The sequence below is a fragment of the Struthio camelus genome, chromosome 10, assembly GCF_040807025.1.
Source record: "Struthio camelus isolate bStrCam1 chromosome 10, bStrCam1.hap1, whole genome shotgun sequence".
Lineage (NCBI taxonomy): Eukaryota > Metazoa > Chordata > Aves > Struthioniformes > Struthionidae > Struthio > Struthio camelus.
Window position 1 is genome coordinate 18668065 of NC_090951.1, and position 27852 is coordinate 18695916.

The 27852-nt window shown below is 36.8% G+C and overlaps 1 protein-coding gene across 20 annotated transcripts in view; it reads left to right on the top strand.

Annotated features, from left to right (window-relative positions):
- Positions 1-27852, top strand: part of CHD9 (chromodomain helicase DNA binding protein 9) — a 103973-nt gene that overhangs the window by 69282 nt on the left and 6839 nt on the right. For 14 of the 20 annotated variants that reach the window (XM_068956391.1, XM_068956384.1, XM_068956388.1 and 11 more), the window contains 24 exons: positions 659-802; positions 1428-1683; positions 3325-3535; positions 5760-5955; positions 7554-7721; positions 8328-8507; positions 10034-10144; positions 10891-11087; positions 11925-12124; positions 12612-12771; positions 13774-13863; positions 14501-14604; positions 14730-14847; positions 15542-15599; positions 15935-15977; positions 16117-16336; positions 16490-16692; positions 16941-17849; positions 19964-20127; positions 21733-22005; positions 22782-22950; positions 24025-24164; positions 24683-24904; positions 26312-26440. In XM_068956391.1, coding sequence (XP_068812492.1) covers positions 659-802; positions 1428-1683; positions 3325-3535; positions 5760-5955; positions 7554-7721; positions 8328-8507; positions 10034-10144; positions 10891-11087; positions 11925-12124; positions 12612-12771; positions 13774-13863; positions 14501-14604; positions 14730-14847; positions 15542-15599; positions 15935-15977; positions 16117-16336; positions 16490-16692; positions 16941-17849; positions 19964-20127; positions 21733-22005; positions 22782-22950; positions 24025-24164; positions 24683-24904; positions 26312-26440 — 4665 coding nt within the window. Of the gene's footprint in view, positions 1-658; positions 803-1427; positions 1684-3324; positions 3536-5759; positions 5956-7553; positions 7722-8327; positions 8508-10033; positions 10145-10890; positions 11088-11924; positions 12125-12611; positions 12772-13773; positions 13864-14500; positions 14605-14729; positions 14848-15541; positions 15600-15934; positions 15978-16116; positions 16337-16489; positions 16693-16940; positions 17850-19963; positions 20128-21732; positions 22116-22781; positions 22951-24024; positions 24165-24682; positions 24905-26311; positions 26441-27852 lie in introns of all 20 variants that reach the window. The other 6 variants (XM_068956398.1, XM_068956401.1, XR_011143345.1 and 3 more) reach the window with 5 other exon arrangements.

A 27852-nucleotide genomic window follows, 5' to 3' on the forward strand; every position in this document is an offset into this window, starting at 1 on the left:
TTTGAGTAATAAATTTGTTTCTGCGTGAGTATTTGTGCAATGATCAGTACATTTAAAAGAAGCTAGAAAATATGTTAAACAAGTTATTTGTTAAAAGCCAGTTATCATAATACTGCTAAACAAGTAGTGGAATTTGTTAAGATAGGATGATTATTTGATCTTATACTTTAGGTATTATGTGATATAGTGGCAAGATTTTGAAAGATAATACTAAAATGCGTCTTGAGTTTTTGGTGCATCTACTGCAAGGTGTGCCATGGCTACTTTCGGGTTTTCTTCTCCCACCTGACTTTTACTTTAGTTTGTTAGGTGGTGCAAATCCTCCGAAGAGGATATGTAAGTTGTTTGATTTGATTTCTGTTATATACTCAGTGTATTTTTTCCACACTGTTGGGAGAGGGGATTGTATATGTGTAAATATAACTGGTAACAGTTGTTCAGTCATTTCTTTATTACTTGGCTATAACTAGGTGAACTGGCTCACAGATGCCAGAAGAGAAAGTGGTCTTTTGTAAATCAGTTTGTGTGTATTGCATATGTACCTACTGACACTGAGAATTGGTACTTTCAGGTTATGACACTCAGGTTTAACAAAAATGTTTTACTAAATGTTTGCATATAAGCTCATGCAAGACTTCTTTTTCCCCTCTTTTTATAGGAGCATAAAGTGCTGCTAACAGGTACACCACTGCAGAACACAGTAGAGGAATTGTTTAGCCTCCTTCATTTTCTTGAACCGTTGCGTTTTCCTGCTGAATCTACATTTATGCAAGAATTTGGAGATCTTAAAACAGAGGAACAGGTACTACGTGTAGAAAAAGTTCCTTTTGTGTGCCAGTATTTAGAAGTGACTTACTGGAGGAGTAATTTTTGTTTTGAATAGCTTAGGCAACTAAACGCTAGTGCCCTTTTTTCCCCCTCATCTGTCACTTACAAGTTCTTTTGTCATGCATTTAATTTCTCTAATCCATGCAGATGGTAGGAAACAGTTTAAAACGTGATAACATTTTTCAGATTATTAAACAAGTCAAGTCATTTGTGCTGTCATCTTTGGGATGTTGTGAAGAAAAACTGCAATGCTCAAGTATTTCTCAAATTTCTTCTTTTTGGATTAGAAATATATTTAGAGCTTGATTTTTACTTGGAAAAATACTCTGATAAATTTAAAATCAGAGTATAAATTACAGAATCTTAGTCCATGTTGAAAAACTATTTTTACTTTTTTGGGTCTGTGTTGCGAATATGTCAAGTAAGAGCGAGAATAATAATAATTGAAGGTGGTCTGATTTTGTGGCCAGGGTCTTTGCTGACAAATGCCCAAAAGATGTTCCTTTTTTGTTTTTGGAGTATGTGGATTTAAAAACTTTTGAGTTACATCATGCTATTACTTTTACGTATATTCCAGCTAATTGTTGTGGTTTGTTCAGGTTCAGAAGCTGCAAGCCATCCTGAAACCCATGATGCTCCGACGACTAAAGGAAGATGTAGAAAAAAAGCTGGCTCCTAAGGAGGAAACTATAATTGAAGTAGAACTAACTAATATTCAGAAGAAATATTATCGCGCAATTTTGGAGAAGAATTTTGCTTTCTTATCCAAAGGAGCAGGGCAAGCAAATGTACCCAATCTAGTTAATACTATGATGGAACTCAGAAAGTGTTGTAATCACCCTTATCTCATCAAAGGTAAATGCATGATAAATAAAGACTAACCTCTTCTTTAATGTACTTTTGTACTTCTTTTTAAAGTATGTAAGAACTTCTGTTTGAAATATATTGCATTGTGATCAGACTTTCCAAGTATTGAATTAGGCTGAAACGTTTTTTGACAGATGTAAAACAAACTTGTGAGGCCGTTGCATGTTATATAAGGCTTGAAGTGTGAACTTCTTATTTCATATAGTTTCACAGAACATTTAGAAAAGCAAAAACTTCCATGAGATGATTGCTCTTTGGAAAAGTTATATCTCTTTAAAAATGGTATGAAAAATATCTTCTAAAATTAACTTCTAGAATTAATGCTTCTTGCAGACAGTAATATGATCTATGTCAATGTTCATTGCTTTTCCTTTATATATAACTTACTTGAATATTTTTTCCTACTTGCAAGAGAATAAATTCTTAAATCTTAAATTGCTTACAATTTTGCTATCGTTTCAATCATAGCATGACTTAAGAAAAGGTTTTGAAAATACTGCTTCTCGAAAATACTGCTTCTTGCTATTAAGACTCATATCCTATTTCAACTCTCACAGCAGTAAAAGGGCTTGCAGTATTTTTCTTTGTTTTTTAAACAACATTTTTAAAAATAAGTTACATTCTTGGTTTTGTAATTTTTGGGAGATTTAACTAATTGTAGATATTTTTCTGTGTTCTTCTGCTTAAAATCATAAATCTTCCCTGTTGACCCCAATTGCATATCTGTCTTGTTTTCGAAGAGCATAGAAATAGCTGTTCTTGTTAGAACAAAGTTCTGGGTGCATTTAAAGTCTATCTCCAACGATGGCTAATGGGGGATATGTAGAGTATAAGCACTGACTCTTACTAAATTAGTACTTCTTTCTCCCTCCACCTCAAATAAGCAACCGAAAGCTAGATCTGAGTTGAAAGCAATATTATTTCAGCGTTATTTGTGACACGTGTTAAATGGCTATACTCACACTTCCTTTAGCTTGAGTACAATGGCCTTATCTTCCTGACAATTCTGTTGTCTCAAAACAGTGTGCACGCCTACTATCCATGCCTCAGGGGTTGTTTTTCAATTTTAGTTAAATCATTTTCTTGTTCATAATAATATTTGACAATAATAGGGATTAATATAACTACTTCTTGAACACGGAGTCCTGCTCTTGAATGCTAAGTCAAAAAAAGCCACGGTACATGATTAAATCTGTTAAATTTGCATTGCAGAGCTGGAGTATTTCTAAATGCATTGTGGACTTTGATAAAAACCAAACCTGACCCTGACCAAGTCATCAATGTCGCAGAATTTTGGGGGTGCGCCTGTGCTTGTCACCATCACCCAATTCCGTCACAATCAGACACAGTCACAAGTCATTAAGTGCATCTCCCATGGCCTTTATTTTAGCTACTTATGCTTTTATTTATCTGTGGAACCCATTTAGTAAGTACAGCGGAAGAGGGCAAAGTTTGGATTTACGTAGACAGTCAAACAATTGAATAATAAACAATTTATGGATGAAAGACATATGCTTGCCCACATTTAAAAAGTTGCAAACAAACTATTTATTTTGAGACTTATTTTGTGTATATATGAAGATATTTGTGTGCGTATGTCTACAGATACAGATATGTATTCTTTGGTAGGTGCTGAAGAGAAAATCCTTGGAGAGTTTAAAGAAACTTACAGCCCAAGTGCTCCTGACTTCCATCTACAAGCAATGATCCAGTCTGCTGGCAAACTGGTTCTTATTGATAAGCTTCTCCCAAAAATGAAAGCAGGGGGCCACAAGGTGCTTATCTTCTCTCAAATGGTGCGCTGTCTTGATATTTTGGAGGATTACCTTATACATAAAAGGTAAGGTATTGTATATTTTATCTTCATAGTATATTAGTCTCAATGGGCATATTTTCAGATGTTTAGTGCAAGATTAAAGATTACAGCATACCAGAGATAAGATAACGTTTTGTTGTTGTTCCAATTACTTTGTAACTTCTTATGCTCTGTGATACGTTATCAATTATCCAGCAACAAAAGGAAAACTTTAGAGAGCAGCTGAAGAAACGTTGCTGAGTAAACCATGTGCCTTCAGTTTATTCTTTCTTCCCTTAAACATTCTTGTGCATATGTACTGTTTACACATTGCCTATCAGAAATCATGCAAGTTCAAGCGGAGCATGGTTTGTCTAAACTCCAAGAAGCAAATAACCTATGCTTTATATACATCCCATTGAACTTGGACCAGATACTTCTATGGGATATATAGCTCCTTACTCCCAACAAAATATAGGTACATAGTGTTTATTAACTGGAGCTTTATTTTCTATATTAATGTAAAAATAAACATGTGGCTACAGTAAGGTAATTTAGGCCACTCTTAAAAGCAAAATTTCGCTTCCTGTCTTGCCTAAATTACTACTGCTTTGAATTTTACAGGAAAACTGAAACAAGATTTATTTATTGCCAGCCATAAAACAGTTCCTTAGACTGGCTTTTGCTGTAGCATGTAATAGCACCATTTGGTTATACTGCTGACACTGAGTGCTTATTTAAGCATGTGACTAGATACTATGCTTAAAGCCTTAGCATATAAAGTCTAACATTAGACTCAGTTAAGATCGGTAGTTGCTATGTTAGCCTGTAAAGAAATAAGAAGTTTTGGTTCTGATTGTTTTAGTATTTCAATTGTCGTCTTGTAGATACTGTTTTAAAGCGTATGCTTGTCAATGAACTGTCCCGTAATACAGAGTTAACGTAAAAAACACTCACTAATAACTGTAGTGCCTTCATGCAATAGATACTGGAATGTATACTGTAAGTCATTTTTAGACTATATTAATACCTCATTTTTATGATCACTGTATATAACTTTTATACTGTTTTTTCTTTGTTACATGAAGTTATGAATTTGAACTGGGAGCTCAACATTTTGTATTTTGTATGTGTGGATGTTAATGCACTGACTGATTCTAACTTCATAGTAGTATATGTAATGCAATATGAAAATATTCCTCCGTCTATATAAGGTTGTGACGTCTAGACTGGTACGTCACTGCTACAGGAAGAATCTCTTGAAATCCCCAGAAGTTAAAACTTGCTTTATGCTACCCTCTGATTAGAAATGTTGGAGTGCACACATGATTAGAGTTAGTACCCAAGAGCACTCGCAACTCTGGGAGACGGCTGCCTGCCAAAATGCCTGGGGTCCTGTGGATTATCTGCTGTGCCGTTTTATGGCTGACTAGAAGAAAAATGTTTGTGAAGCGTTTTGCCTAGTAAATATACCTTCAGCATCTTACTCCCTTTAGAGCGTGGAAAAGTATTTCGCTCCTTTTTTTAAGCAGGACAGATGCATTTATTTTGATTTCAGAAGTTTCACAGGAGTCTCTGTAATTATCCAAGGTAACAAAGAAGTGATAGTTGAACTTCACTCTTCTAATTTTGCCAGATTTGCTTTAGGATAGCATAGGTTCATTGAGCCTTGATTAAAGACAGTGTTAGAGGTACTGTGAAGTCATTTTTGTTCTATTTCTCTTGATCTTGACAGAAAGAATATGGAGTTTGTCCAGCAACAGCTCACTAAATAATGCTCTGTAGTGGTTGCTCAGTTTGCCGGTAGGAGGTTCAGGCAGGCTGGTGTGCAACGTGGAAGTACGCTGCCAGGCTGCCGCGAGCCTAGGCCGTGATCCGAGACTAGCACAGGAAAAGCTTGTAAATGTCCGCATTGCACTTCAGTTTGTGGTGTATAGATAAATGCCATGGTAATGCGTCTTTCCTGGTATGTATAATCAGGCTGATCAAGCAGAATAATAATTCTGCTTTTCAGAAGAATTTGCCTTAAAATTTCAGCGTTAGGACTTGCTGGCATTACTGTATTTTAGTACTCCCAGAATGAGAGTTCTGTCTTGGTTTCGGGTTATGTTCCTCACTGATGAGCAGAAATCAGAGTTTATGTCATTTTTACCGATTGTAAAGAATAACTATGCAGGCAGGAGACCTACTGTAATTTCTCTTTAAATTATAAATAATTATGTAATGATTTGTGTGTGTGTGTGCTGTGTGTATACGTGACAATTTGCAGATACTTATACGAACGAATTGATGGACGAGTAAGAGGGAATCTGAGACAAGCTGCCATTGACCGGTTTAGCAAACCCGATTCGGATCGGTTTGTCTTCCTTCTCTGCACCAGAGCTGGTGGCTTGGGCATTAATCTGACAGCAGCAGATACATGTATAATTTTTGATTCTGACTGGAATCCTCAAAACGATCTGCAGGTAAACTTGTTTTTTGAGTAATATTGAGGCCTAAGCAGGCAGGCAAACCTAGTCGGTACAAATTTGGTCACTTTGAATATTGTCTCTGTTCTAAACATGCATCGTTTTGACATGTTCAGGGCTTTTTTTAAGGTGCATGTTTAATGTTTATTGATGGATACTTTCTAGGTAGAAGTCATCTAGATTCCATCTTTTTTCAACTTTGTCTTTCAAATTGATTTCTCTTTAAATGCAACAATCTACTGCAACTAAACGCAACTAAGTCAGTGAGTTTATAAAATTCTTAAGATTTTGATGACCTCAAGAAGCGTGAAACACTGGGATCAGATTTTACATATATCGACTCGCTTAGTTTAAGAAGTAGGGCTGTTCAATTAAACTATTTAACTAGAGAAGAATTTGGTCCCTTGTTAAGCTACAGTTACTCCATAGTTATAGATAGGAGTGACTTCAGAAACTGTCCCAAGTGAATAAGGGCCATTAACTAGTAAATCTTATTAGTTATGTGTGTTAGTTATTTCTGCAGTGAAATAGCTAGGTGTAAGTGCTTGAGAAAAGGTAACGGGGGGCAGAGAGGAGATGGGCTACAGATTAATCATGTAAGCCTGAAGTAAACACAAAGCTATATAATTAGAGCTGCTTTGTGTAAGAAATGCAGAGGGGAAAGCCTCCCCTTAGTTTTAGGAAATTTCGACTTTGAGATGTGGTTTAGTTAGGTGTTGGTACTGTGAAAACTGACCAGAAAATTGGAAGGTCTAGTTAGCATATAAAATAGGTTGGACAAAACAGACTGAAGTAAAAATTGAAACTCAGCCGTTCTTGGACAAATCATCTGGTTCAGAGGTAACTACATCGCAGCAAAAAGCCCAAAATAATGTATTTTTGTTTATAGTCTCCTGTTATATCTTAATTTTTTTTTGGAGAAATAGTTATACTGAATGCAGTAGGTTCTTAGCCTAGTTTACATAAACTTTATATTACCTGTATTTTTACTTTATACCGGTTATATGCTCCTACTACCATCCTTGACCACTAAGACTCAACTACAATACAAATCTAGAAAACGTAAAAGAAAAATGTTACCATATAGATTTATGTAAGAAAATGATTATTCTTGTATGCAAATAGATGAGAGAGTAATATATAAATGAAGATATTTCTAATTGCTTGTTAAAACCAAAAATAAGAGATTGAGGTTGAAATTAGTACATTTTTTAATGATACATAAATAATATATAGAAAAGGATTCATTTGTAGACTGATTTGTAGAATTTGATTAATTCAGACAATGAATTAATCAAATTTAGGCATGAGACACGAGAGTAGGATCCGTTCTGAAGTCACGACTTCTTCAGCATTTATGTCTGGAGATGTGACAAATTGTGGGATGGCGTATCTTTTCTCTACAGTGTTTTTGTCAGAGAAATACCATTCAGCAGCAATTCAACACGGATCATCCCACGTGTGAATCGACTTCCTTTCAAGTTTATGCTATTGCTTAAGATTACGCTACAGTAGAGCAAATTTCTTAGAAAAGTCGTATCTTGTTCCTAGGCAAAAATCTAAATTTGAATCTCTATTCTCCCTTCTTTCCAAAGGCTCAAGCCCGTTGTCACAGGATTGGTCAGAACAAAGCAGTGAAGGTCTACAGACTGATAACTCGTAACTCGTATGAGCGAGAGATGTTTGACAGAGCAAGTCTGAAACTGGGCCTGGATAAGGCTGTCTTACAGAGCATGAGTGGAAGAGAAAACAGCGTTGGTGGCGTATGTATTTCTTGTTTACAAAAGCAAAAGGGTAACTGTTCCATGTGGAAATTATTTTAACGTACAGAAGTTACCATTTTTTCTGTTGCTTGCTTCTCTGTTATGTCTTCTGACATGGATTAATATTAGTTGGCGTAATTGTCAAAATATGGACACGTTTTCTGATAAGTTTTTGATAAAACTTTCATTATTTCTTACCTTATAAGGTCCAAGATAGATAATTTCCAAGTTACACAGGGAGAAAAGTTTTTCTTTGCCTTATTGTATCTTCCTGAATCAATATAATGTATTACTTTAATACAAGATCAGATGTATTTGTAGTATTAAAAGGTAATTTTTTTTACACTTATGTTCATCATTGTATTGATAATAGCCATGACTAAGACAGGTACTTGCAAAAAATACCATAGTATTGGTATGGTTACCACAGTAACCATATAACATTATTTCAGTAGTCAACTAGACTTTTCTCTTCGTGTTTTTAATAACCTGGATTTTAAGTTTATAAACTAAAAGTGATAGTTAGGTTGCAGAAAGGAAAAAAGAATGAAAAAGGCTTTCAAGGATTTTTTTCCTAAAGTGTTTTTTTAAATCTGTTTTGCTTAGATCCAACAACTCTCTAAGAAAGAAATAGAAGATTTACTTCGAAGAGGGGCATATGGTGCCATTATGGATGAAGAAGATGAAGGCTCTAAATTCTGTGAGGAAGACATTGACCAAATTTTGCAGCGTCGTACTAAAACGATCACAATTGAATCAGAAGGAAGGGGCTCCACATTTGCCAAGGTGCAGAAGCTGCAAGTTGTTCTTTGACAGTATAGAGCTTTAAATTTAGTTGAAGAATGTTACAACGCTTACTTCTTGTTTAACAAGAAACAAAACAGTAGTTATGTCTGTTAGGTGTATTTTTGTAGTCTTGTATATAAAATCTTACATAGACATGTGTGCCTGGCGAAGTCTGTGATTTGCACATTCACGTTGAGTAAATGCCAGACCCCAAGGGACATGCTTGAGCAAAAGCAAGTGAGAGGTGTGTGCTGCTCTTGGAAAGGCTAGGATTGATGTGTTTGTGGTACAGTGGACTGCAGTAACCAAGAATATTAAAACATTATTTTGTTTATATGTCTAGTCAGGTATATTAAGCACAGGGGAAAAATATAAGTTAATAATTATTTAATAAGATTAAAAATTGTCAGATTTATTCTAAAAAAACCTATATTTAGGATATGAGTTGAACCTTGTACTTTTTTGGTAAGAACTGGAAAAGCAAAATTAGAATGCTCCTAAAATATAGGAGGAGAAATAAAGAAATTGCAAGGATGAAAGGTCTTCAGAATAATTGATCATGTGCCGAATAAAACTGGCCAAAATCTGTTTTTAATTTGTGATGAGTAAGAGATAATAATAATATCACAGCATCCAAAAACCTGTGATGGGAGTTTGGAAAAACACAGGAAAAGACAGATTTGAACCCCTTTATTTCCAAAATGTCTGTAAAAATGAGTATGAGCAAATACAAATTATGGGAAACTTAAACCCAAAAGAAAAGAAAAAAAAACACATGAAAAAACATCTAATTTCTCAAGTAATATAATCAAGCCTGCAACATGGATCTTTCACTAATGCACTTGTGACAATTTGAAAAAAACAGGCAAAGCGCAAGGAAAACTTTTAAGAATATAAGTGAATATTTATAAATAAGACACACATTTATTTAGGATTTTTTATAGCTTGCTGATTTTTGTTAAGTAGAAAATGGACTGCTTATGAAGAAATAGGAAGCATCATCTTTTTTTTTTTTTTTTAACAAAAGAGCTAGAATTTTGTTTATTTACTTTTTTCACAAAAGCAATGCATCATGTTTTTTTTAAAATGTTTTCTGAAATTAAGCTTATTCCATACTCCCAAGCTTTGATTGGTAGTTTAAACACTCCTTTGAAATTTCGCTCAAGTGAGTACTTTTGCATGTGATGAAACCCCCGTATGCTGATAAGCCTCTTCAGAGGATTCTGTTTTCTTCCATTCAGGTAGCATAGATTGAGACCTAAAGGCAGAAGAATCTTACAGCTTCATATTCTTCCCTCCTGACGGTGCAAAGAAGTTCGTTAGATTTTTCTGATACATAATTTAAGGGGGAGGAGAACTTCTGGGTTACTTTGCATTATACAAAGGCTTCGAAAGGCTTAACAGCTGCTTGGGAGATTATGATGGGATAAAACTATGCAGTCTTAGCTAGCAGCACGCGTTCAGACTGTGCTAACTTTTCATGTATGATGTTGGTAAGATTTAATTTTTTTTTTTTTGTAATGCAGGCTAGTTTTGTTGCATCTGGAAACAGGACTGACATTTCGTTAGATGATCCCAACTTCTGGCAGAAATGGGCCAAAAAAGCAGAAATAGATATCGAAGCCATCAGTGGTAGAGTAAGTATCTCTCTTTTATGATGCATGTTGTTTTAAGTATGTGTCTATTGTTGAATTCTGGGATAACAGTGAAGGATTTTTGGTGCTTTTTTTGATTAACATCTAAACGAATCACACTAGGATTTTTTTATTTTATTCCTTTATGTTTAATTGTGCTGGTTAGTCCGTGCATGGGTAGTCAACCACAGACTGCTTTAGTATTTTTTAGCTCCCTAATATCCCAGAAGTGTTTGGGGTTTTTTTTATTTGTTTGCTTGTGGGGGTTTTTTCATTTTTGTTTTGTTTGGTCTAAGACCTAGAAACGATTGGAATTGTATAATTGTTCGGATTGCTTTGTTTCTCTGGCTGTAAATCCTATGCTAGAATCTGCAAAACAGCTGACTGAGAGTTATAATGGCAGTTTTACCTTACTGAAAGATATATCCTGTACTTTAAGAAATTCCCGTACAGTCAGTTCTGAACAGCTTTCATAGCCCCTCTTTACTGACGGACGTCATGGAGGAGTCTGTGCAAGTTTTCAGTGCAAATAAATGAGATATACAGTATTGATTATATTGGCATTACATTATAACATATTGGCATCATGGTATGAAACTCAGTTTTTGTTGCCTTAAACTCAGCAAAATATTACGCTTGCTTTACATGTGTTTTCTGTGGTAAGAACACTTTCTATCTAAACTGAAGCCACCTATTTAAGAAAAACTTACCAGCTATCTTTGATCAAAGTTTTATTTGAAATTTTGCAGAACAGCCTGGTTATAGATACCCCAAGAATTAGGAAACAAACACGGCCATTCAGTGCTACAAAAGATGAGCTGGCTGAATTGTCTGAAGTGGAGAGCGAGGGCGATGATAAACCAAAACTCCGCAGGCCTTGTGACCGCTCCAATGGATATGGAAGAACAGAGTGCTTTCGGGTGGAAAAAAACTTACTGGTCTATGGGTATGGTATACGTCCTACTTTGTTCTTGGAAGCTTACGATGTTTTAAATCCATGTAATGCTTTTATCCTTCTAAATTCCCAACCTTTTTGTCTTTTAAGAGGAATATGTTCACATGGACTGCATGTATAGTATGGTCAGTCAGCATACTAGGTTTTAGACTAAACTTGAAATAACCTGGTATATATCTATAAAATTTATTTAACATATGAATTTATTGTGCACCCTATATAAGTCTTTCAGACAATTTGCAATTGAAAAAATGCTCAGGAAGAGAGGAGAAAATCTTTCTTCAAAGGAGATTGTGCACATTTAACGCTGGCACTACAGTAGTCTCTGTAAATTCTTTACAGAAGAGAACAACGTTTGCAGTAAGTGCTGCAGGCAGGCTCAACAATCCGGAAGTAAATAAGGCTCAGTGAGGGGTCTGGTGTTCATAATTGCAGAACTTTTGCACTTCCATGAGGTTTAAATAGGAATTGAAAGTCTAACCGGTTAATTTAAGCATGTTAAAATCAAATAGGGTGATTTGTGAATATAATCTTAGATCTTCTTTCTCTCTCCCCTTAAAAGGTAAATGACTGAGTTGGTACATCAGCATGAGTACCTGTCAGTACTGTGTTTTAAAAGCTTAAAACAATCATCAGTGTTTTTTAAACAGGCAGCCGACAGAGTTTTGTTTGAAAGCTTACTTTCACGTTTCCACTGAGTTACTTAAATAGAAGGAAAAAAGTAGAAAACTGAAAATCTTGCAGAGAACCTCCTTTATGTAAAATAAATCCACAGGCTGCCTGAGCGTTTCACCTTCAAGTGCTGATGTGTGTTTCACTTTGGACCAGGTGGGGTCGATGGAGAGAGATTTTGTCGCACGGTCGCTTCAAGAGACAACTGAACGAACAGGATGTGGAGATAATTTGCCGAGCTCTGTTAGCATATTGTCTTGTTCACTACAGAGGGGATGAGAAGATAAAAAGTTTTATATGGGATCTCATTACCCCAACAGAAGATGGGCAAACACGAGAGTTGCAGAATCACCTTGGTAAGTTCTTATTTGTTTCTGCAGCTAAATAGCTTCACATGCGTATGCTTGTGATACTGAGATAAAAACAGCTGAAAATTCTCTCTGAAAGTGTCCTAGTTAGAGCAAATGGAATTTACCCCAGAAAGCTGATTTGGGGGGGGGGGGGGGGGCGAAGTGCCCTTTCTGCTTTGCTTTGTTTTTTGATGGCTTACCCTAAAGGATTGGTATACTGTATGTGAGCTTTCTTTTGGTTCAGTTCGAACCTGTTCTGTTTCATGGTAAGTGGCAACACTCTCCCTTCTTTGCCCCTCTCCTGCTTTGCCCTTAGCTGGTGAAACATACTCCAGAGGTGCTCTAAGAGACAAAGGAGAGAAAAAGGATGTGAGACTAGAATTTTTTCTGCAGTGCAAGTCACAGTGCTGATATAGGATATCATAACTATAAATATCACAGAGGATCTATACCTACCTGTTGCTGTCACTGTATTGTATTTTAAATTACATAGGCTTATCAGCCCCTGTGCCTAGGGGAAGAAAAGGAAAGAAAGTGAAGACCCAGGCTAGCACTTTTGATATACACAAAGCAGAATGGCTTCGAAAATATAATCCTGAGCATCTATTGCAAGATGAAGGATATAAAAAGCACATAAAACATCACTGTAACAAGTAAGCAGTAGTTGAAATGCGAATATTTTCCAGTTTTTGTTTAAAGATGCTTTTTTTTCTTCTAATTCCTCATTGTCTTAAATGACTTTAAAATACTTGTATGTGTTTGATTAGGACAAATGAATTGCAGTACCTGAAGGTGAAACAACTCTCTCAGAATTTAAATAATTCTATGATCGTTTCTAATTAAATATTATGTTTATGTTGTGTGCCTACATAGAGAGACGTCCTCCTAATGTATTTTGGGAGCCTGGTAGCGCCCCAAGCACTGAAGAGTTGACGAAGTTTGGTTAGATAAAGCTCAGAGTTTATGGTTAGTTTGCAAAGAGAACACTTAGCAAAGAAAGTGAAAGCACTGAAGTCATTGTCTCCGTCTTCTGCGTTTTACCTGGCAGGGTTTCTAGGCTTCTGAGAAGTTGAGCTTCCTTGCTTGCTTGTTGAAACTCACTCATGGGCATAAATGAACTTGTTTTAGATTAAGTCGGTTTTTAAATCAGGTTTCTGTAGCAGAACTTTCTGCTAAATTCTGCCTGCAAATTTCATACAACTGTAGTAGCTGGACTCGAGATAAAGCATAGAGAAGCTGCTGGTGTCATGTGCTAAATTCAAGAGGGAGGAGGAACGAAAAGGCGGTGTGGAGGATGCTCTTTCCTCAGCCTGCTGCGGTCGTTCTAAGGGAATCTTCTAAATTGAAAAAGGGAAATGGCAGTTTGTTGTTAATAGGATTTTATGAAGAAAGATAGGAGTATTCTGCTGGCCCTGATCTTTTTCTAGGATTTGAGAGAATTTTTACAAAGAAATGATTTGTAAAAGTGGTTGCAATAAAGAAGTTGTTTAAATTCCTCCTGAATTGGAGGTTATCTTCTCTTACAACTGAAGACAAGTTATTCTTGGAAATAATTGGTTCTAGGAAAACCAGTGGAAAGCTTTGCAATGTCACAAAAATTGATGGAAGATTTTAGAGTACTAATATCTGTTGTTTTATTTGTTTGTTTGTTTTAGGGTCTTGCTTCGAGTAAGAATGCTGTATTATTTAAAACAAGAAGTCATTGGTAATGAATTCCAAAAGGTGTTTGATGGAATTGATGCCAGGTGAACTATACAGAGGTTTTTTGCTTGTTTATTTTAAATGTAAACTATCAAATGAACATTCAGAATTCCTTCAAGACCTAAATAAGAATTAGAACGACCAAATACTTATATCCTTAAACTGTGAGAAAATCTTCTGTTTGCTCTTTGTTTACTAAGCAGTTTGCATCTACTGTACATGAGGAAACTTTAGTTGCTATTTATTAGTCTAGCTATGTAAAATAAAACTATTAAAACTAAATAGACTAAAAAAGTGAGTAAAAGACAGATTATTCTAGTTTATATGCTAATTGGCGGGTATTCCCTGGTGTGCACACTTCTGGTTAAGTGCTTCGTCTTCCATTGATTTTTATTTTATTATTATTTAATGGCAACCTTTCCATTTGAAAGTTCTCGATCTCGCTGCTGCAGTAACTTGTGGTAGATAGAAAGTTTAAATTGGTTGAGAAAGCTTTTTATAGAAGCTTATGGAAGAACAGTCCATCTAATACTGTTAAACACAAAAGCAGATAGTCTGTGGTTTGCAAAACTTCCTAAGCACAGACTGCCAGAAGTTAGCAAAGTTTAAGCGTGCAAAGACAGAAATGTACGTCTCCTTCTGAGCATTATTGACCTTTGTGCTGTTGGTGACTCTCCTTAGTGAAATTGATGTCTGGGTCCCTGAGCCAGATCACTCTGAAGTTCCTGCTGAGTGGTGGGATGCAGATGCAGATAAATCCCTTTTAATTGGAGTTTTTAAACATGGTGAGTAATACAGATGGCTGTTTATATACTTCTCTGCTACTCGATATAAACCCTTTATTCTCCTGCGTTTTTTAGTAGCTTCCTGGGAAAGTTGAATTTGTGCCTTTTCCCCCCCCCCCTTTTAGGTTATGAAAAGTACAACACTATCAGAGCAGACCCAGCGCTGTGCTTCTTGGAAAGGGTTGGCAAACCAGATGAAAAAGCAGTTGCTGCTGAACAGAGAGCAAACGATTATATGGATGGGTAGGAGTGCTTCAAACTAGTCATGAATGTTTTGAGGCCTTAAAATAAACTGGACTGAATTTACATGCTGTACTTCTATTTTCCTCTTAAATTTTTTTTTTTTACATATACTAGTTTGATGGCACTGATGTGAACAACACTACTTTGAATTAACTCCTACAGAGTGGGAAGCAGAATTAGGAGTAGTCTAACAAAACCAAAGAGTTTGAGATTTCACCTTTAAGGGGAAAAAAAGTAGCAACTTGTTACAGTGATTGTACCGTGTGTTGTTGTTATAACAGTGCTGGGTCAGAAATGCTACCTAGATGCTGAAGTGTGGAAGCCTCTTGAGGCTGAGTACTGCAGACCTATTTTAACTTGTTTTCAGATCTGTCAGCTTGATACTAGCCTTGTGTAGCTAACCAGTGACCCCAGTAGATCAATTTGAGTATCACTGCTGAAAGGGAGAACTGCTTTTACGTATCAGTGAGAAGGCTGGCAACTCAAAAAGGACCTCACTGAATGAGATTGTGACTTTCAAGTGAGGAGGAGGGGAGAAAGGACAGGGTTAAAGCCAAAGCTGCCATGAAATATTTTCTGTCTTTCAAATAAAAAACTAAGCAGAATAAATCTAATTAAATGTTCTGTGTAATTGAAAAAAGAGTAAGGATTTCTTATAATATTGCTGAAACTTTATGTCTTGAAATTTCAACAGGGATGTAGAAGATCCAGAATATAAACCAGCCCCAGCAATGTTTAAAGATGACATAGAGGTATAGTGGGCATCTATTTTTTATCTTCTTTTAACACACTTAGAATATTTCAAAATTTTTTTGAGCAAATTATTTAATATTTTCAATATTCCTCTAAACTGATAGGCTTATATAAGTTTTCCCCAAATCTTCATAGTGGGGGAAGGGAAAAGGGAACAAAATTGGTGTACAATTCTGTTTTATGCCTTATTTGACAATTTGCCCAAAATATAAAATATATTACCGTTGTTCTTTGTCATAATCTTAAATTGTCTGCAAGATGCTCATTTTAACTAAATCTCTGGAGGAGCTACATTTTTATTTTGCTTACTTTGTTGTTTTTTTTTTTTTTACAGGATGATGTTTCATCCCCAGGTGATCTGGTAATAGCAGATGGAGGTAAATATATAAAACTTTAAATCTTGGCCTTAGGGGAATTTAAAAATTTCAGACTGACTGTTGGCTATTAGTCATATTTAGATTGCTTGTTGTTAGTGTAGGCACCAGCAATAATTTGTTTGTGTAACTTTGTTTTAAGATGGGCAAATGATGGAGGGAGACAAAATTTATTGGCCCACTCAGTCTGCCTTAACAACGCGTCTTCGCCGCCTAATAACAGCTTACCAACGAACAAGTAAAAATAGGCAAACGCAGCAGATCCAGCCAGCATTCCCAATACAGGCTAGTATGATGCAGCCTCCATATGAAGAAGCTGCTCTGAATCCAAAGATGGCTGCTAAGATTGAAAGACAGCAAAGGTATGTGCAGAGCACAAATATTCATTGTTTTCATACATAATTATAACAAAAATTCAAAGGGGTTTTATATATTCTTGAAGAAGTAATAATTGCTACTTGCATGAAATAGTGAAGAAAGTTACTAAGTTTCTGATTTTTTTCTTGCTGATCAAGATGGACCAGAAGAGAAGAGGCTGACTTTTACCGAGTTGTGTCCACATTTGGAGTGGTGTTTGATCCTGAAAGGGGCCGGTTTGATTGGACCAAATTTAGAGCGATGGCTAGGTTACATAAGAAAACTGATGAGAGCTTAGAGAAATACTTATATGCGTTTATGTCAATGTGCAGGAGAGTCTGTCGTCTTCCCTCGAAAGAAGGTGAGTGTACGTGTTTTAAAGTTTTATCTTTACCTTCTGCTCTCAATATGTATCTTGAAGTTTCTTTCATGTGTGCCAAATTAGAAATGAGGGAGAAGAGGGAAAGGATAGATCTGAAATGAAATATAAATTGGAAGTTTGTAGCGGGGACAGAGATATTAAGTGGTCAAAGCCATCTACTTCTGGTATTGATTTGTAGTAGTTTGGGTTTTTTGCTGAATTCTCATCTTTGTTTTGTTTTGATACAGAGCTCGTAGACCCAAACATTTTTATCCAACCAATTACAGAGGAGCGTGCTTCTCGGACTTTGTATCGCATTGAGCTCCTAAGGAAGGTGCGAGAACAGGCTCTTCGACACCCACAGTTGTTTGATCGACTAAAGCTATGCCAGCCGAACCCAGACTTACCTGTCTGGTGGGAGTGTGGGACTCACGACAGGGATTTACTTATTGGAGCTGCTAAACATGGGGTTAGCAGGACAGACTATCATATTCTTCGTGATCCTGAACTATCATTTATGTCTGCCCAGAGGACCTATAGTCAGAACAAAGTGGCGCTCTCAAGGACTTCTACTCCACTCCTGCATCAATATCAGATGGCATTATCTGCTTCTCCTCTTACACCTCAGTCAAGATTGCCGGATGCTAAAGTGAATGCTCTGGAGGATACAAAAGTTAAAAGTGAAAATCTGAAAGAGGACCCTCCGTCTTCTGAAGAGGAATCTATGTCTACAGAGGAGACCCAGACAATAATGAAATCTGAACCTTTGAGTCCAAAAAATGGCACATCAATACAAAATACAGACCACAAACCTAGTGTGAAGGCAGAAACAGACAGGCGCATGGTTGCAGCAAGGACAGAGCCTCTAACTCCAAACCCAGCCTCCAAAAAACAGAGAGTCAGCAAAAGAGGATCCGATTCTAGCTCTGACTCGGACTCTGACTCAGATAGATCATCCTGTTCTTCCAGGTCATCGTCTTCATCCTCTTCATCATCCTCATCGTGTTCACACTCTCGATCAGGCTCTAGCTCTTCATCATCTTCATCTTGTTCTTCAGCATCCTCCTCCTCCTCATCTTCATCCTCCTCTTCCTCCTCTTCCTCCTCCTCCTCGTCTGAGGAAAGTGATAGCGATGAAGAGGAGGCGCAAAAACGTGGTATGTACATAGTCTTATTTCTGTGGTATGACTTTTAAAGTGAAAAAGCTTTTTCTTAGTGGGAAAATTTCTAAAAGAAATAAGTAAATTAAATCCCACAAAAGTCAACTTTAGTGAAAGTTTTTGCTTGATTCTTCAAGTGAGTTGGAAGAATTTCAGATACGTAGCGTTTTCTTTGCATCTTACCAGTGCCTTGGATGAAGCAGTTAGTTAGGTGTCATTGACTGATTCCCTCAGCAAGCTTAGCATGCGTTTGGCTCACTTTTGGGAGAAGACTTGAACGGCTAACCTTTTCTGCAAGTGTTCAGTGTGAGCGTATCTTCCCTACTGCTGTTTCTTTTTTTTTCCCCCACTCTTGCTCACCTGTCTTTGTAGCTTCCTCATTGCCCTTTCAAGAAATCTGGAAACTTCCTCTAAACCAAGCTAGAGAGTTGTAGAAGCTGCTTTTTCTCCTTATAAGTTGGAGATGACCAAGCAGTATACTTGTACTAAAACTTTTCAAGCATTTAAAATGTTTGCTTCAAAACTGCTTAGAAAAGACTGAGGAGATTATATAGCATAGGACCAAAGATCTCATAGAGCCTTTTGAAAGTTTTAAAGTAGAAGCAAAAACCGCTGATTAGTGAAGGGGCTTAAAGTTTAATAAACTGATCAATCATTCCTTATTTTTTTTTAGATATTGACTATGAACTGTACTCTACCCTTGTCACATTCAAGCTGAGTTACAATATGAAAAGATATTTCTCTACCCTGTGATAAGAAATGGTAATAGTAAGGGGAAGAGAATGAAGTTGGGCAATGGGATTACTGCATGAGTGAATAAGCTAATTTTTTTTTCTGATTAGTGAGGCAAAAGGCATTATGTTAATCAGATGGATCCTTTTGTCTGGGGAAATGACAGGTGGAATCCATAGGGTTAATTTTCTGGGGGAATGATCACTAGGAAGTCAAATGCTGCTTAGACCAAACACTTAGTGCCGCTGTCTGCAGCGGTAGAAGGCCATCTTCAGAGGAAACAGTTGTATGAAAATTTCAAAACAATGTGAGAAAAAGAAGGCCTGTATGGCGTAATATTTAGCACTAGATGGAAGATACCATAACATTTGCTTTGCCTACAGATATTGGACTTATTTTCTGCCAACTCAGTCTGTTTAAGCATGTAATTGTGCTATCCTCAGATTGCAAAATCTCGTAAATCCATCAGCCTTTCTTTTTGTGGCTGTTGGTAAAGACTGGTAAATGTTGGAAAGTCCTCTTAATTTCATCTGCGCTTCTACTTCTAAATCCAGGTTGTGTTTCGTATGTTGTACAACAGTTGTGGAACTGTTGGCCTACTTCTCACGTTTGAAATGTCTTAAGCTACATAATGTTAATACTAGGTGACTCAATATAGAGTCATTGTTAAGAACAAGTTTGACTTCGATAGAATTGTCCCTCAATACCTTATTCTTTGTGCTGATGTGGTACTTGCCTTACTTTTCAGATGCTGTTGTTTTTCGGTTTCAAACAGTTTCCTCTAGTCATAGTGAAATTTATATTATTGCCTGGATAGAAGCAAAAGTAAAAAAGAATGTGGAGAGAAGTATAAGGAAGTCAGAAGACATTAGAACGTTATTAGCAAAAAACCTCTGTGCTTAAACAGTTAAAATGATGCCAACACACATTTTAAAAACAGTGGAAAGAAAGTGGTGCATCCAGCACACCATCCAGAAAATGAAATGGGGCTTTTTTAAAAGTTGTGTCATCAGTAGACTTGCCACATTCTGGTGAGAGACAACCTCTCTAGTAGGTCTAAAATTATGCTTTGGAGCATGTTGGTTTGCAGATGAAATACTAGTGTTAAAAATATGTAAGGGCTGCCTATCAGATTACTCTGAAGCACATCTGTTTTCAAGTAGCTGAATGTTTGACATGTTAAGCTCTTGAAAAAGTCTTGGAAGATCAGTAGCCTTGCTGAAAAATATGGCAAATAAATTCTTCTGTTCAACTTGGTGTTTGGACTTCCCTGAACATTGCTTTGTGTGTTTTGTTTACCTGAGCCTCTTACAAGATTACAATGAGTATTTTCATACAGTTCTTTTGCAATGTGAAATTATATTGGTGGTTTTATTTAGCAGAAGGAACCCCTCATATAAAAGCATACGATGAAGAGAGTGTCGCTTCTCTGAGTACAACACAGGATGAAACCCAAGACAGTTTCCAGATGAACAATGGGACACCAAACTCCAGTTATCTCTTACAGGGTGGATACATGTTGGCTGCATCCTACTGGCCAAAGGCAAGTTTATAATGTTTCTTGGAAAACTAAAGGTGTAGGGGAAGGTGGGCTGTGGCATTAGTATTCGATTAAATATGTTAAAACTAAAAATTACTTGAGCTGAAGTTGTCGGTATAGCTATATCTATAAATGACAGAATGTTTGCATTGACAAAAGCAATTTAGAGGAAGCATAAATAAGATGGAGATGAGATGAATTATCAAGTATTTGGATGATCTAAGTCAGTAAGGAGAATAGTTAAGAGCAGTCCAAAATACTTTACAGTGAAAGAGAGCAAAAAATTACTTAAAATTGGAAAAGCTTTCTTAGTAGTAGTAGTAGTAGGGCTCCTTCAACCACACAGTAAAGTCTTCATGAATTTCTTGAGTCATGTTAAAGTTTAGGCTGGGTGAAGCATGGATTTAATGTGCCTTTCATGGTAAAAATTTTAGCATGTGCTTTCTTATGTTGAAGTTCTAATGTACACTTTGAAAAGAGAAATCCTAAGTGACAGGGAATTCACCTTCTTTGAAATAATGAATATTTTTAAGTTTGTTAGTCTTATCTGAATTTATATGGCAGACATAGCTCTAGGGTAATTTTTTTCATTTCAGAGTTATACTCTTTTTTTAGCTGCTTTTGAGTAGTCAAAGAGAAAAATTTGTGGAAGTTTGGAAGGCCACAGACTGATTTCTTATGCTTTCAGTCATTATCTCACTAAGATGATGAAGCGGAAATTGTGAATTGCTGAAATGCCTGTTCAGTACGTGTAGCAGTACACAGGCACCACGTAACGCTTACGGGTTTCAGTGGTATGACTCTTTTTAATTATAGGAAAGCCTATATAATGTTAACTTTGCGACAGATTTTTTTGAAGTTTAGATTTCTAAAGAGTTTTAAAGCAATTTTAGGATGTTCATTGCATTGTCAGACGTATGCTGTATCACAAAAAAAAACCCCATGTACTGATGTTTTACTATAAAACAGAATTTCAAAATCTCGCTCCGTGGAAAAGGCACGAGTGATTGTCTCTTAGAGTCTGCATGCGATGTGTGTACTTAACTGAGTTTCTTGGGACTCAAAATCCAGGTATTGTGCAGGTGTGTGAAGTCAAATTTGTGCTGGGTGTCTGAAGAATGTGAAGGAGGAATAATATGAGTTCACAAGCTAAAATGAGATATGTGAACAAAAGTCTCTAGCTTAGTTTTATAGATGCTGTTTGCCAGATAGAGCATGACGCTGCTCACGGGTTCTGTCCGTGTGAAGCTAACTAGCAGTCCCTGCCTCGAGTGATTCAAAGCCAGACCTACAAACACTTCTTTGGTAGTTACTCTATCTTGCCTTTAAAAATTGGTGCGATAACGTGCTTGAGCGTTTGCAGGACCCCGACCCTTGGAGATGAGAGAGACTGCATGCTTGTTTGCAGGTGGTGAAATGAAGTACAGAGGTGGCTTGCACAGACTTCCTCGGGGAACGTGTACAAAGCCAGGAACTTACAAAATTTTCCATCCATGTCCAATGATTAACGTTTCCCTTGTTTCTAAAATGGAAGATTATACATGCGTGTAACGTGTACAGCGTTGTTGAGCATTACTGTTCTAAAAATACTTTCTCTCTGTTTTTTAGGATCGAGTTATGATTAACCGGCTTGATAGTATTTGTCAAACAGTGTTGAAAGGTAAATGGCCTTCGGCAAGAAGGAGCTATGACAGCAATACAGTGGCATCTTTCTATACAACCAAACTCCTGGATAGCCCGGGTGCAGCTGCAGACTACAGCGAACCCACTGCACCAACACCCCCTAGCGCAGGTGTTAAAGAAGAGTATGATCAGTCACCACAGATGTCAAAGGTGAAGAAGCATGTACGAGAAAAGGAGTTTACAGTGAAAATCAATGACGTATGTTTATTTTTTATTGCCCTAGGACCTGATTGCGATTGCGGTGTGCGGCATGCTTTACCTGCAAGTGGCTGCCTGCTCTCACTCTTACTTCCTTCGCACACTTGTTTGTGGGTATTTGGGTCTGCTTCTTTTGGGCATTCAGTGTTTTTTCTTTTTTTTAAACTTGCGTAAACCACTGGAGGGAATCATCATTATTTCCCTCTTCAGACAAAGTCTGCCGTTACATGGCTTCCTCAGGCAGCTTGTTTTTTGCAGTTTCTAAGAATCTGGTTAATAATAAAAGGTATTTCTGTTGTGTTTGGCTTTTTGAACGTTTGAGCAGCAAGCTAAAATGCAAGCAAGCACTTCATCATTTCATGGCCCTTTAAAAGGGTTGCAGGTAAATTTCCCAGTTTTACGTGTAGGCTAGAGGCTTGCTTTTTTCATATGTGCAACGTAAAACTTTTTGGTAGCACGTGAAAACATGACACTTTTCTCCTGTAATTGGATATGGCGTTTGTGTAGGGCTAGATTAGGGTGGTACGCAGCTGTTCAGCGGCTCGATATTTCAGTTAAGATATTAATAATTTAAAATCTATAATCACAGAAGTAGTTCCATGAAATTTCCACATTTTTTACGTGGAAGAGAAGCAGGACTCAATTTAAGATCTAATGTGATGTTTTCATTCTTCCTCAACTCTTCTGGAGTAACTATTTGATGTGAGAATCCTGATTATGAAGTAGTCATTTCTGCTTCAGAAGAGACTCTTCTAACCCTGGGATTTATTTAACAGGAAGGTGGTTTGAAATTGACTTTTCAGAAGCAGGGACTGTCTCAGAAAAGGCCATTTGAAAGCGAGGAAGGTGCACTGGGACAGCAGCAATACCTGGCTCGGCTTCGTGAACTGCAGAACGCTTCAGAGACCAGTCTTGTCAACTTCCCAAAATCACTTCCAGAATCAGGTATATTCTGTGACTTCGTAAAATAGCAGGGGCTGTGGGGATTAGTAGTAAAATCTTAAATTTGGGGAGGTGCTGTCGGTCTCCGTATATGGTAAGTGGAGAGAGATGTTTAAAATGTTGTTTGCTCCAAACTGCTTTCTAGAGGAACTTTCTCCAATGTGTAGGGAATTTAAGTTGAAGCATGAAATTTAGACCATGTGAATTCGTTCAGTGTCAGTTAGTGTAATGTTCATTTATTAAAATATGCTATTATCCATTATAAACACCCCCACTAGGAGATTTTAATCATTTTAATATGTATCAGTCTACATTGACAGTAATAAGTTTAAATCAAAACTCGTGGCTAGTCTCTAAGTGAAGAGCTTCAGTTTTATGCCCGTGTTAATTGTCTTTGTGCTCTTCACCTTCTTTCCTGCCTCCTGTAATGAAATAGTGGAGAACAACAGTCTAGAACCAACGTTTTGTTTTCATAGCTTACTTTCATAATAGGTAACAGGAGGTGTAGATTGACAGAGGAGGACGGTGAGCCTACAGTAAGCAGTTAAAATTTGGTTTAAAATATTTGTAACGGTTAGAATTGGGTGCTTGTTTTAGGCCAGCTTCTGCTTAAATGACTGTGAATCATTGAGACACACGTGTATAAAAAATATTTCCTTTAAAAAAATACTGACCTTCACTTCCATTTTGCGGTTGCTTGTTGTTCTTTTGCAACATATCTTTAAGGTCTTAATGTTGTTATAAACGTTTATGTAGGGGTGTCTGCCGGTGTGTTTGTGATGACAGTGGTCTTTAACAGCTCTTCTACTTGCACAGATTTATTTGAGGGAGGTTTTTAAATGGGAAACCTCTGTAGTAGAGTAGCTTTTCAGAGCCTGATATTAATAATGCATTCTAAATGGTCATAAAGCAATAGACAATTTCTGTTAGATGTTATATATAGAAAATATCTGTAGAAATTTTCTGTTCCAGCACTATTTCAAGTAATTTTATTTCTCTCCTTTTTTTTCCCTAACATGTTTCTTGCTATAAACAGCTCAAGCTTCATTAATTTTATTGCTTCATTCATTTGACTAGGTACTTCCAGTCAGTTAACAGCTAGTGCCAATGGAGTGATAATTGACAGTCAGCCTGTAGTCAAAAAGAGAAGAGGAAGAAGGAAGAACGTGGAGGGAGTTGATGTCCTCTTTATAAATAGAAATAAACAGCCTAATCACGTAAGTAAATTTGATTTTTATCAAAAGTAAGGTCCAATTTACTGTTAATCTCTTAACAGAGCATTAACCTGTCAACATACAACAAAAGGATTATTACTCAAAACATTTTTTTCTGAAGTTGTTCATTATAAGTTTAAGACTATGAAATGAGAACTATCTTATTTAATATTACCCAAATACAACATTGGTAACTATTTTAAAAAGAAATATATATAGTTCTTGTTTTTGATAAAATGTTTTTTATAAAACATTGCTAATTACATGACTTTTGACCTAGCAACACTTTCAAATATCTTTTCTTCCTAGTTCCTTTTCTGCCAACACATGCTAGAGGGCCTGATCTTACACTGACTTAACTGGAGCTTATCTTTATGCCCCTGAGTAGTCTCTCTGAGTTCCTGGATGTGTGCATAATGATTCGCAGGACTGTGGCCTCATTGTGTCACACATGAAATAATTAGGATAGTTTCTGGTTTCCGCAGAGAACTTAAGATTTTAAGTGTTTCAAATTTTTCCAGGTTAATCCAGGTATTAACTCCTGTCAAGTTGCTGCAGGAATAAACCCAGCGCTCACTTATGCTCAGTCCCAAGGCGTGCTTGATGCAGAGAGTCCAGTTCCTGTTATTAACCTAAAAGATGGAACAAGGCTTGCAGGTGATGATGCCCCAAAAAGAAAAGATTTAGAAAAGTGGCTTAAGGAACATCCTGGCTATGTTGAAGATTTAGGAGCTTGTATTCCTGTGAGTATTCTTTTCAGCTCTGCTTTAGCTAAATAGCAAAACATCTTTCATAATGTACTTGAATGTGTTTTGTGTTTTATGTGGAATTCTCTTTTGTTTGTTTGTTCTTCTGTATTGTTTAGGAAGGAAAATATCTGTCTCCTGAAGTTGTTTCTTATGTAATTTGAGAGCTCCACTAGCCTTCCATTTCCATTGCGAATAAAATTGCTTGGAAAAATAACATTTAACATAGCTATTTGATCTTTGTCTAGTTTTATATAGGTTTTAAAAATCATCTACAATAAGAAAATATGTTTTACCATGATGTTCATTAGCTAGTTAGAAATGATCAGAGGTGAAAATACATAAAGGGGATTTTAGTGATGTGCAAGAGGATTGAAGACTTTATTGTGGCATATATCTCATCTACGTTTTAGTGGTATGGTAGTATCACATCGTGTGGGTATGATGAAAAGCTGCTTTCTGTCCTGTCGCCATGCAGCCTGTACTGTTGCACAAGGTTTTTTTGGCCCATGTACAAGACATTGTATTTTTCTGTGTTGAACTGCGTGAGGTTACTGTCAGCCTGTTTCTCCAGCCTGTGGAGGTCTTCCTAATGGCAGCCTACCCCTGTGGTGCGTCAGCCACTTTCCCCAGTTTGGCATCACCTGTAAATTTCTTGAGGGTGTATTCATCGTGTCCCACTGTCCAGGTTGTTAACGAAGACACAGGATAAAAAGTGCATTTCCTGAGGGTCCCGTTTTTCCAACAGTAAATAAGTCAAACTTGACAAAATTTAAGAACAGCCTTTGTAGATCCTAAGGTTATTAACTTTTTTAAGAACCCGGAAAAAAATGGAGGGGGAAAAAGGCAGGTTCCTCTTTTTGTTAAGAATGTCTCAGTGTAGTAACATGGTTTCACTCCAACATGTTTTTTTCAACAGTTGCATGCAGGTATTGAAGTATTAGTTAGCAGGCGTGTGTCTCTGTTTCTTGCTTCTCCTGTTCCTCCTTTCTTCTCTCTGAAGCAGTCTGGCAATTAGAAATGAGAATTTAGGTGAAATTTTGAAACTTCCATTTAGGCATTTTTATCTCTGAATTAAGGATTGTGTTTAGAACACCGAAGTATGTACTAAGAAACAAATTAAATATGCAAAGAACATAGCATAAAATTCTGAAGATAGAAGTCTGTGTTTAGTATTTTTGAAGCAGTATAGGCAGTATAGAGATAAACTAGGTTGTCACACAATCTACACTTCCATTTTTTTAAGTCGTAAGAACAACTATCCAAATAAGTTTGCTTATGATACTGAATAAAAGAAGGTGACTTCAAATGAAAGCCTGCCTAACAAGAATATGTAAGAATCTTAACATATTTTAAAACAGTTATATCAGAAAAATAATTGGCTCTTTAATTCCTTTATAACAGAGAATGCAGCTGCATGATGGGAGGCCCAAACAAAAAAGACACCGTTGTCGAAACCCTAATAAACTGGACGTTAATAGTCTGACTGGTGAGGAACGTGTTCAGCTCATAAATAGAAGAAACGCACGAAAGGTATTCATGTTGCTCTTTTCATTCATAGCTTCCCAAAATCAAGTTACCTGAAATGAAGAACTCTTAATAATTAGCCAATTAAATTTTCTGCACAAAGTAAAGGTTTTTGTGTTACATTTTTGGCACAAAACGGGCAAGTCAATGGCAAGGTTCTAGTAAACATTTTGAAACTATGGAAATATGTAAGACACTGCTAGAAACTTATTCTGTGGTGTCTGTTCAGAATTGAATAGTCAATTGCTGCCAAATTGGTGCCACTGACTGAAAGTGAATTCCAATACAGAGGCTATCCAGTGAAATACTTTGTTCCATAATAAAACTACTCTAGAGAGATTATTTGATATTTTTATGACAGTAAAACTAAGATTGTTGTCTTTTGTACTTTATTGATTTAATTTAGCTGTCCGACTTGTTACAGTAACTTTTTCAGAGGAAGTTCTTATTTTCCATTGAATCTTTTTTTTCTTACTTGAAGCCTGGCAGCAAAGAACACTCTAAAAGCCCCTGTTTCTAAATTTGAATTTATCTTAACATACAGTTCTCTCTATATGTTGTTCTGATCAAATTGCAGCAATCTGAGAAGTTTTAAACTTCACGCACATCTTCTGACTGGCCATTGCTACTTTTGACATTGTTAAAAATATAGTGTATTCCATGTAGAAACTTGTTTACTGGAATTTGTTAAATCCTGTGTGCTGGAATTTGGGGTTTTTTTTTTCCTTCTTTCTTCTTCCTTTTCTTATCTCTGTTGTTCTGCATTTATGATTCACCAATATACAGTCCTTGTAAATCAGATTGCTAGGTTAAACAGCAGTGCAATAGGGGAGTAAAAGAAGAAAGGGAATTCTCGGGTAAAATCCCAGTAGGGGAAGGTGGGAGGCTTAGGTGGTATTTACAGGTTTTTTTCAGTCAGGTGATCACAGTTTGGGAAGGGTATAATGAATTCAGGAGGGCTTTAGGGGAAGGCTTAAAAAGCAGTATTCAGGAAAAGCACCGCAGAAGGTCGTTTGTGGGAAGAATTCAGACAGATGTGTGCGATGGTGTTTTTGAATGCCACTGTCGTCCCAGAACAGCAGCCCGGTGAGGGAGCCTTTTTGGTACTGCATCAATGCGCAGACCATTTTCTCTAGTGATACTGCTAGCTTGACTTTCGGTTAGAGAGCAGTTGCAAGGAAAGCAGATATTTTTTCACACTGCTATTTTAAGGTCAGAAGCTTTATGTGTCTGTAGAGGAGGATGAGACAGAATTTGAGAGCCCTTAATCTCTTCAGTGCATTGAGACAGCAGCTCTAAAGCAGAGCCTGCGTAGCGCTAGTCTCTCGACAGACAGGCACGCTCAGCTTCTCGGTGGTAAAGCTTGCTCCAGAGAACCTTTTCAGAGTTGTTCAAAGAATGAGAGGTTTGATCTCTGC